Source organism: Octopus bimaculoides, chromosome 20, assembly GCF_001194135.2.
Source record: "Octopus bimaculoides isolate UCB-OBI-ISO-001 chromosome 20, ASM119413v2, whole genome shotgun sequence".
NCBI classification, from domain to species: domain Eukaryota; kingdom Metazoa; phylum Mollusca; class Cephalopoda; order Octopoda; family Octopodidae; genus Octopus; species Octopus bimaculoides.
In genome coordinates, this window is record NC_069000.1 from 24,898,933 (window position 1) to 24,910,654 (window position 11,722).

General features: G+C 37.3%; 1 protein-coding gene across 1 annotated transcript in view; it reads right to left on the reverse strand.

Annotated features, from left to right (window-relative positions):
- Positions 1-9,128, reverse strand: part of LOC106879876 (large neutral amino acids transporter small subunit 1) — a 38,333-nt gene extending 29,205 nt beyond the window's left edge. Inside the window, exons 1-3 of the mRNA XM_014929644.2 lie at positions 8,276-9,128; positions 7,689-7,788; positions 5,904-5,948 (exon numbers count right to left, since the gene is read on the reverse strand). Of these exons, the coding sequence (XP_014785130.1) occupies positions 5,904-5,948; positions 7,689-7,788; positions 8,276-8,342 (212 nt within the window). The 5' untranslated portion in view covers positions 8,343-9,128. The remainder of the gene's footprint in view (positions 1-5,903; positions 5,949-7,688; positions 7,789-8,275) is intronic.
- Between the last annotated feature and the right edge of the window lie 2,594 nt (positions 9,129-11,722).

The window sequence follows — 11,722 nt, forward strand, 5'->3', positions numbered from 1 at the left end:
TAGGGTTAAAGCAAATTTAAAATGAAAAAAGCAAATAAAACGAAGGTATGGAGATTAAATACGCTTTACATCGCTTAATCAGCCAAAGGAGTAAATATAAACAACTGAATACTTGTCAGTGATTGGTTGAAATTATCGAAATAAGACAATTTTTTCATGAAATAAATTCGAATACAAAAATATTTTTCTGTTCTATAACACAAAATAGATAAGTATACGAAGTTTGAAAGTCTTTCCGTACCAAAAACACTACGTAAAACATTAATGAAAAATGTGGCCCCCGTTTTAAAATATATCCAAACATGGACCATAGAAGGAACATATCGTAATAAAAGTCTGGTTTTGAGTACCGTCAAGTTTATACCATCTTATTTCGAATGTTACCCAACTACTTTGGATCAAGAAATGTTCACCATGTACCTTCTACAAAAAAGACAGAAAGTATCAGCTGATAACAAATGTAGGCTATTTAAAACAAAAACAGAAGACATTAACCACGCACACACACACACACACACACACACTCAGTTAGACAGGTCAACGTATTGAGAGGAATAGCAGTCACCTCTCTGGATACATACACAGACAGCCAGATAAACAAACATCCAGCCTGACAGTCAAACTTTAAATAGTATATTAGTCAGCGTGTCTGGTGAAGGAGTGTTTCAGTCGCCACTTTTAGTGTTGTCATCATTTTCTGAAGACTTCTAGTCTGAGTATTTACACAGAATTAAGAATAAACTTGAATAAATGATAATGACTAGTAATAGCTAGTGTTGATAGTTGTGATGGTTGTAGAGATCACTTGAGACGTGTGAAAAAGATGATTGATGGGATAGAGAGCAACATCAACAACTCCATCAACGCGAGCCTCTGCGTCAGAAGTGAGGAGTTCCTCGCTCCCAGTTGAAATTTCACTCTTACTCAAATTTGAAACGGCACTCTGTGAAGTCTCTGAAACACAAATCACATCTTACCGCCCTTTGGACAAAATAGTCCAATTTAATGTTTTTGATTATTGGGTCTATTGGGTGATATGGAATTAAACAACTACAATTACAACAATAGTAGTAGTAGTAGTAGTAGTAGTAGTAGTAGTAGTAGTAGTAGTAGTAGTAGTAGTAATGGTGGTGGTGGTGGTGGTGGTGATAGCAGTCGCAGCGGCTGCAATAACAACCACAACGACAGCAGAAGTTATTAGTAACACTGTCGCATCACCAAAGACTCTTGCTTTTCAAACGTTATTCTTGTCAATACCTATCTGGTTAACGTCCTCGCTCACCCTTCACTCCAACTCTAGGCCTTCTGCGACTGTAAAATCAATGTTAATGCTGATATCCAAATTGTCTTCCTTAAATATGCCTGTCTGGTCTTTTGTAAAACATGCTCTTGCGATGGCTATTCGTATTACCGAAACTGTTAAACAATCGTCTCTGTACAATCTGTAGAGTGAGTGGGCTATTTTCTAAATGAGTGTCTAAGTTAAAAGTTCGACTATTTCGAGAATTTCCGCTCTGTCTAAAGCTTTCATTAAGTCGTCCAATACTTAATCACTTTGGTAATAAATATGTTCTGGACTTCCAGGGCTTTCAGATGAACAGACTTAGATAATTCTCTGTATTAACTTTGATAGGTTTCGGCCAGTATACGCCCAGGCCACGTCTAACTTAATAATACCACCTGATGAAGTATTTTAGTCATATATGGGGCACTCTGGCCCACTCTAGCAAAAAGTTATTATTGTTGGAGACATATCCAGGTGTAGGTGGTTGGTCCGGGAGTTTTTGGGAGAAATTTGTCCAGAGAACTTTTTAATTTTATGGGATCCGTTTCCGTTTTGACGTATCTTGGTGAGCTGGACCGGTTGAGGTAAGGTGTCGTAATGTTGTTATGTATCCTGAGTTCGATTTTTGTAGTGGGCGGATAGCACAGGGGCCAAGTCTTGGGTGGATTTTAAAATTGATGCGAACATCATTTATGCAATATTGATGGAATATTTTCCACATCACACAAATGATGTAGCGCTCCCGGTGGCGTTGGAGAGAGATTGAGTTTTTTTTAGTCTACCCCAATAGTCAATGCCTCTCATACCGTCTATCTTTCTTGTTATTGACCTCTGGAGTGCTTCAACTTTCATAATGAGTTGCTTCGTGTGGAAAGATTACAGTGGGCAACAACATTCTGGAAAAAGTAGAGTAGAGAAGGATGATGGTGTGGACATTTCTAGATCGGAAAGTTCTCAGAATCCAGGAACACATCTCGCTGGCCAATTCAATCTTACTGTTTACATGAGAACTCCAGCTTAGATTGTATTTCAACGATTACTCCAAGGTCTCTGGTGTTGTTGGATGACACTAGGGAGTCGCCCGAAGGGAGGGCATATGGTAGTTTCAGAGTAACCTCTTTTTCAAAGTGGACCAAATTAAACTTATCTTCATTTAGAAACATTGCTTTTTTCCGCCCATTGGACAACAAATCCGACTGAAGGCATGTTCGGTTTCCCATCGTTTATGGCCTTCTGGAATTTGGAATCATCTGCAAAGATTTGAAATGTAGAAAGTTTGATGACGTCTGCTATGTCATCGATGTCGATAACAAAGAGGAGTGGGCCCAACACAACTTTGTGGGACACAACTACTGACTTTGGCTGAGCTTGATCGGATTCCCTGAAACAGGACATGTTGGGTTCTATTCTCAGGAAGCGCTTTATCCACTGCAGCAGCTTTCCACGAACTCCAATGTTGGACAGTTTCTTCAGCGGGATTTTGTGGTCCACTCTGTCAAATGCCTTGCTGAAATCAAGGTATATGACATCAGTGTTGGAGCCTTCTCCCATCGCATAGAATCAGCAGAGAACTTTGATTTTATTCTAATCATTAAGCCATGCGCCCTCCAATGCTCCATTACTGACACATAAAAGGGAGATTGGGGCTTAGACAATGGCTTCAAATCCTTGCAATTATCATTGCTAACAACTACTACAACCTGGGAGCAAGTCTCTACTTGGTTAGTTGACATGCTATAAATAGCAACCTTACAACCTAGCACTTTAGAAAATAAGTTCATGTGGGATAATATGGTTCTAAGTGCACTGTGAAATGTGCATTGGAAAGGGACTGCTTTGTCACAACTGGATCACCTTTAATATAATCAAAGTTCTGCTCGTTCTGAGCTTCTTTGAGACTAAATAACAAAAACAACCAATACCACCCATCTCACTGGAATCTTCCTCATTGCCGTCTTCATCATCGTCGTCGTCGTCCTTATCATCATCATCAGCAGCAGCAGCAGCAGCAGAATTATCTTCCTCATTATTACCATTAACTTGTTTGCTCAATTAACTGAAAATGTTTAAAGGAAGCCATTATCTACACACACACACACACACACACACACACAACGAACATCAACAACATCAAAAAATCTGCTCCAAAATGGACATAACATATATTGACAAGAACTGTTTAGAGGTGAACCACGATACGCACCCACACTTAAGCCAATGGAACAGTAAACACACACCTCCTTAACACCCACGGAAATACATAACAATTATTCACACACTCATACGTACACCATTATATATATATATATATATATATATATCTATATATATCTTTTTGAGTGGGCCTGTGTTTGTGTGTATGTATTTTCGTACGTTCACACACACACACACACACACACACACACACACTTACCTTGGAGTTTCCAACAGATGTTCTCACTTGAAACACACCCTTACAACTTAAAACATTTAACCCACCTTAAGATATAAACTATATAAAGTCATTTATACACTAATTTACACACGCTCACACACCCACCCAAACACTCCCCAAACACCCCAACTCACATACACACACATATACACACATACACACACATATACACACACACGTGTATACAGTAAAGATAAATAACAAGAAATATATACATACATAGACTCATAAACGAATAAATACCAACATACGTACATACTTCTGTAGCAGTTTACTGAGATGTGGTACAGGGGTACTTAAAACGAAAAACACAATCCACTAAGGGAATACACCACTCTAAAGCCTGGCATGGAGTACCAACAAGTTTATTACATCACACTTCGAAAGTTACCTTCGTGCATTCCAAGTTTAAGAAATATTCCCCAATTATCTACACGAGTTAAAAAGCTATAACTCACAACAAACGTAAGCTATGCAAAACCCAAACTGCAAACTGTGAGAAAAATGTTTTCACTATACTACCTTCTTACAAGACTCGATTTGTTAGCAACAGATATCTTGAGTAGAGCCAGGGATAAAGATATAACAAAAACATAATGATAAATATATTGAAATTAATGGATAAAATGAGCACTGAGTGAATCTAAGTATGAAACAAACAAATTAAATTACAAACATTGTTGTTTTTAGAATACTAAATAAAACATGCTGTGTTGTGGATGTCAACTGCCAACTGGACGTCACTGGGGTAAGAAAAATACAGGAGAAAGTAGTCAACTGTGTACCATAGATGAAGAGTCTGTAAATTCATTACCCAAAATAGACTCTTTGCAGTTTTATAACCATCATTATTGATGACAGGATAAGTATCAATGCGCTTCAAGCAAAGAACGGAGAAAGAACTTAGCTCCATCAGGCACACGCTACGGATAATCATGACACCTAGGATAATGAAGATATCCATCCACCCACCCATTTACTCTGCCATCTATTCTTGGGAGGGTCGTGAAGGTAGAGTCCTCAGGCACCTTCTCCTTAGGGTTCTATCAGAAACAACTGTCATTAGATTTTCTGGCTGGATTCCTAAGCACGACTAATTGAGACTTAGGATATTTTCCACTCATCTCATTATTGGTTTCCTGCTGGTTGGCTCGGCTTGAAAAATCCGTCTTGCAATTCATTCTTGCGACATTCTAATCACATGTCTCTAGTGTACTATGATACTTCTCAACTTAGAAAAAGTTGTGGCTCGACCTGGATCTCTGAGCCATGCACCTTGTTGAGTAACGTTACTCCCGAGACCTTTCGGTGGTACCCCATTTCGGCCACTTATATTACGATCGTACTCTTTCAGTCATTACCAAATATTCATGGCTGTAGAAAGGATGGACAAGAAAACTGAACTGAAGATAGCGTGGATCGAATGATAGAGCTGGCGCATTACTGTGCTAGCACCTCTGTAATTCTAGCATCCAATTTAGCCTCCTGCTTTCCTTCACTCGTGAATACGATCCCGAGATACGTAAATTTACAACTTTACCACCGAGTAAACACTTCGTTAGTATATGTTCGTGGGCAGAAAAAGAGGGATCAGACAAACTAGTTTCAAACTTGAGTTGGGATTTCAACAGTAACAAGTTTCCCCATCACTTTTACTGACCATGAAGTCACTGTTTGTAAAACCATTATTAATAAGTAAGTAAATGGGATATATTTGCAACCAGTTCACTTAATAAAATAATTAATAACGCATCAGTAATTTATTTTTAATCAAAGTAACTGCTAAGAACATGTTATATATGCATACTGTCTAATCCATTTACTTAAGCATTTAGTAATAACGGTTTAGAAGCAATGACCTTTGGACAATGAAAGAGGAACTCGGTCATTGATAAAATCCTAATATAGGATAGAAAGTAATCCGTCAGATTTTGCCTTTTCTGTTTGCGAAGATATTGCAAATAATAACAAGGTACTCGCATCTGTCTGTTAAAATAGTGTTTTGTTAACTTGTTTAAATAGATTCTGTAGTACAATGTAACACTATTTTATTCACCGCAGAGAATTGAAAAGGAAATTGGATCCCACCGAGATCTCAATTTTGAGCAAAATGGAAAGTAACTGTAAGACTCTTAATGATATAACTTTCTCCATCCTCTTCTTGATTAAAAAAAAAAAACTTACCTGGCAGAGTTTTTCATTTCCTCAGATAATGCTGCAATAATTGCCCTGAATAAAAACAGAAGATATTAGGAAACAAAAATATTGAAGGAAAACTGATTAACAAATTCTCTCCCTCTCCCTCGGCCCCTCTCTTACATCACACACCCATACACCCACAACCACCATCACCACACACACACATGATGTCTTTTTAAAATTTTTTCTAACACATACGATTCTTCAAACACGTGCCTTAAAACTTCAACTTGTGACTGTATAAATCATCTGGGCCAAACGAATAAGCGAACCCTATTATATATATTGAATACTTTTCTCTCTCGTTTGCATAACCAAACACGCGCGTGCGCGCATCTTGGTATACATTAGATCTAATCAAGATAATAATTGCCCTCATTATTGACAACACGCCCATCTATTTGGTAGATTGTTAATCCCTCGGACGTAAAATACTTCAAGTTTCAAAGTTACGAAACAATATCATTTTTAACCTCTTCGCAATTAATAAACTGTTTCCCCTCAAATTAATATTGCAATAATCTAAAACGATGGCAGTCAGATGGAGCCATATCAAGAGAGTAAGGAGGATGAGGCAAAAGCTGCATATTTACTGCCATAATGTTGCCATAACTTGGGCAATATGTGCTCTCGTAACGTTGAGTAAGAGCAACGCCCTTTTACAATTGATCAATGATAAACGCTTTTCTGCTAATTTACAATGCTTCCAACGCCGACAGTATTTCTCTGCATAAACTGTTTCGGTTTGGTTTAACATTTCATGATAGACAACACGTTTCATATCTCACCAAACACAGGGCATAACTTCTTGGGAGTGCAGTCCTGGTTTGGGGACGGATTCTCCTTTTTCACCGGTTGCTAACCATTGTCGTTTCCATTGGATATGATTATAGAGAACCCACTGTTCATCATTTGTGATGATTCTACCCAGGAAAGGTTCAGTAGCAAGCTTATTCCTCAATAATGCGCAGAGGGCAACTCTTCCATTAAGCTGAGATTCAGTCAGGTGATGAGGGACTCACTGACCAAGTTGAGACACTTTTCCCAGTTCATGAAGCTGTTTTATGATCAAAGTGTGACTTGAACTCTTTTGCTAATTCTCGTGCAGTTTGCTTTGTGTTTTCCACAATTAGGGTTTTTTCCCCCAGAAGCTCAATATTGACAGAACTTGGTCGTCCACATCCAGGGGAGTCTTCGAGAAAAAAGGTTTCTCGAACAAAACTGACCAAACCATTGGCATGTCCCGAGAATTCAAGTTACATTTCCATTGACAGAACGAATATTCCTTGCGGCTTCCATTGTTGAAGGGCCCCTTTTCACTTCATACAACATGCAATGTCTAATATGATCTAAACTCATCTTAAAAAGATAAAATAGATACGAATTTAACCAATTATAAAGAAAGTCACTAGGATGTAAAAATTAAAGCTTATTTTTCTGTTAATAGTGAAAATCTATCTATCTGTCTGTCTGTATATTTTATATATTCACATAATAATTAACACACACGCACACAAACGCATACAAACTCACACTCACAGACACCGAAGTGCATTTATCCAAGATTTTGTTTAAAACTAGCATTTAATGTTGAATTTGAACCAGTGTTTCATAATTACAATAATCCCAACATGCTCTATTATCAACTATTTTCCACATATCTAACAAGTAATGTTTCTTCTCTTGAATACTCCATAAGTAGAAAATAAAAGTGAAACTTCTTCAAAATATACGAATAATTAAAAAAAAAAAAAATTAATCTCCACTCACCATCCTCCATATGAAAAAATGGAATATAACACTGCAAGTACTAGAGAAGCAACATCAGTCTTGCTGTTTTCAAACGGTTCTTTGAAGTTTTCTATTTCTCCTGTAATACACGAAAACGTTTTAAAAATAAGGATCAGTTACGTAGATAAACCAATCCTTGAAGCCCAACAGACAATTTTTGCCTTTGTTGCAGGTCTATTTTCTTTGAATGCTTTATTCTAAGCTTTGTATGTTTATACATTGTATTTTGGTGTGAATTTGCCGTCAAAGTATCGTTGAGAAGCAAAACAATTGAAATTGGAAAATTGATAAACTGGCAACCTGAGCTTAAAGTTTTGATACTCTGAGGAGAAGAAAACATTTCCTTACTAGCTAATATTATTTGAATCTGATTTTCAAACGTATGGGTCACAATTTAGGACATGTTTTTGGGTTATGAGACCTTAACTTCGAGGAATAGCTTTTCCTCTACTTGCCAGATCAGCAGGCTAATGTTTTATGCCTTTAACGACATGGTTATTATTACTTAAATATATTTCAATTTTTCATTACATTTCAATTTGCTCGTATTATAATAATTTACGTACCTTGGCCGAGGGAAAATATACCACCGCTGATAACCAGCAGCAAAGTAATTATTTTAGTTGCTGCCATGACACTCTGGCATTTCGTAACGAATCTCGTATACACACAGTTCAATGCCACTACAGTCACTGGAAAAATTGAAATTAATATATATATATATATATGTATGTATGTATGTATGTATGTGTACGCGTGCGTGCACGTGTTTGTGTGTGCGCGTGTGCATACATATGTATGTACGCATGAATATGTTTGTGTGTGTGTGTGTGTGTGTGTTTTCTAATTAGTCCCGTAAGCTTAGCGTCAATTTTCGGGTTCGTCTTCAGGATGAAGTGATTATATTAGCGTATTGTTACAGTGTTTTCCAATAAACAGCAAAGGATCGTGGCGATGATGTTGTTATTCATAAAATCATCTTCACAGGATTTAAAAGTAACTGTTTATTTAACATTGCTTCTATAGTTCATTGCATAGGTGCTCTGTCTGTATTACGTTTTTGGTCTGTATTTTACTGGGGTTTTTTTACAGTTAATCATCCAGTTACCTTTTATTATCGATTAATGTTTTATCTAGTTTGTTTCAGATTCTGTATTCTAATGAACTGTTTTGATGCCTTGTTGTAAATGTGTGGCCAACCGATGTATGTCCGATGTAACAGTTTGAGTCATGAAGTTTACAATTTTCATGTTTACATTGAAATTTGTTTACTACAAGAGCTGTTTGAAGTCCTTGCTTTAGCCTCGCAATGTTTGTGGTTTTGTATTGATGAGCTGGTTCCTAAGTCTGAACTCTGAATAAAATCTAGTTTGTAGTTAGGTATGATACAAGCAGCATGCTGCCTTTAATGAGTTTTAAATGGGATATTCATCCTGTGTATAATTAGTATGTGATTATAGGCAAGCTGTGAAAGTAGTACACTGTGTGTGTGTGTGTGTGGATTTATTTGTATGGTTTGTGTTGTTAGGTAAACTTGATCGATCGGAATTATAATCATAGTATTCTAGCCAGCTATGACCATCCTCTCTCTTCGTGAGCAGCTGGTGCTACTTTCGCTTTTTTTTTTGAGCAGATAGGGGTATGATTTGAGAGTAATTTGTTTGCTATTTCTAGTAGGTTGCGTGACTATATAGAGACTCCTTTATTGACACGTGTCGTGCGTGCGTGTTTTTACTTGTTGTTGTACCAGTTACATACACACACACACACACACACACACACACACACACATTGAGGAACATGACACGAAAAGCTCGGTGTAGCAACGGAGTAAAACCTGGTCTCCGAATAGATCAATGGACCCTACTACATATGAGCACATTTTTTTCTCATTTATGCATAACAATAGTGATATACGTGCTTCAATGGAAGTAATCTGCAGCTAATCAAAGCTTTGCTTCTTATTAGATTTGCTTTTACCGTAAATGAACATGGAAGTAGCTTCTTAAGTCCTGAGAGCTGCTGTTTAATATTTACTTTACAAACAGTGCAAATATGTCTCACCTCATGTGGCATGTTTGTTTTGTTTGATTTATGGATATATTAATGCTTTTTAGACCAGCATGGGGCGTACATTTATTATTGAATTCAAATTTTGGCACAAGGCCAGCAATTTGGGGGAAGGGGTCAGTCGATTACATAGACCCCAGAGTTCAACTGGCACTTATCTTATGGATCCCGAAAGGGTGAAAGGTAAAGTCGACTTCGGCGGAATTTGAACTCAGAACGTAAAGACAGACGAAATGCCGTTAAGCATTTTACCCAGCCTGTTAATGATTCTGCCAACTTGCAGCCTGAGTTAGATATATGGCTTATGAGTGTGTCTCCAGGAATGATCTTTGTGTCATCTGGGCCAACTATACGAATATGAGATCTCAGATGTGAAGTTAAGCCAGCCTTAGAAAGGCAAGTTTTGTCACACGTTGAGCAGCTGAAGGACGACTCTCTTTCTGTGTTTAGTAGGGTATTACTTTTCATAGTTATTTTAAATTATGCATACTTTTGTTTGTTTTCTTCAAATATTTCACCCCAGACCAGATCGTTTTTCCCCATTATCTCTGTCAAGAGTCATCTTTGCATGATATATTCAACTCCGCAAGACTGTTTTCAGCAAGTCTTTATATCGTTTTGTTTTGGTTTGCACTGTTTTCGTTTCCCAGCAGATAGCTCATCATAAAATACCTGGTTAGGGATGTATTTATCTTCCCACTCCCATCCACAGTAAATATTCACTCCATCCCAGCTGATTGCAAACCAGCATAGAGTGAATTGAAGAATTTCCTGCTTTCTCTAAATCCTCTGTGTAAACGATTCTCAGCCAACCCTCAGAATTTTAAGAAGACACTTTGAAGAAAGCATTCTAAAGATTCTATGTCGTGGTTGTAAATAGTCCGTATTTCTATTGAATAAAGAACACTGTTAAGAAAAGTAATGTATCAACTTGCACCAGGGCAGGATCCTATTGTTCCTCAAATATATGGGAAAGATAAAAGATCATTATCTGTTGTCGGTTCTTTTAAATACTTTGGTAGCATGGTTAACTAAAAAAAACAAAAAAACTTTGGACACAGGAACTGCATCTCGCATTCAAAACGCAGCAAAATCTTTTGTAACTAGACACGATTCCCAAGAAAGAATCGTGTCTAGTTACAACGACATATTAAGGTCAGCACGGAAACTTCGGTTTATCGTGCATGTGTACATACATACATATCAAGATGGCGCCGTCAACATCAGATGTGCAGGCGTAGAGGGCCATTAAAAAAAAAATTTGAACGTTCCCTTCTATATTTATGTCGACTCCTCCAGCTTAAATTAGTAACTGGTTTATTTCTCCCACTATAAATAAGAAAAAAACACCTTTTACCTACCAACGTAACGTTATATAGACCGGATTTTAAAAATTTACCCTATACCACGTGCAATTTCACTAATATGATTATGGCTGAAATTAACAACACTGCCACCAATGAAAACATCACTAGCACCAGTAAGCTATTTAAGAAGATATAAATACTCCTCTCATTTTACTTGGACTCTGCATCTAAACCAAGATCTATTTCGAAAAAAGCCACTGAATACCCTTTTGTCGGATATATGAAGCAGTTGCAAATACTGGGACGAATTTTATCCCAACTTAAGCACCTTTACAGCGAAATAGCTTCGACAACAAGCATCTTTTTTTGAGAGAAAAATAACTTACTCTCGTGCTGCAAATCGATCTTCTCAAAACACTGAGAACTGGGCAAAACATGGCAGAAGAGAGATCGAAAATAATGTAAACAAACCACTGCCATCACTAAATTTTCGTGTCTCTTGAAATGTAGCTGAATCAACAGAGACAGCTGTAGAATATATTCAGCTTAGAAATATCCTGAAACCACAGTTCATAGAAAACCTTTCTACTTTTGCAAAACGATCGTTAATTATCAGGCCATTATTAACAAGATTTA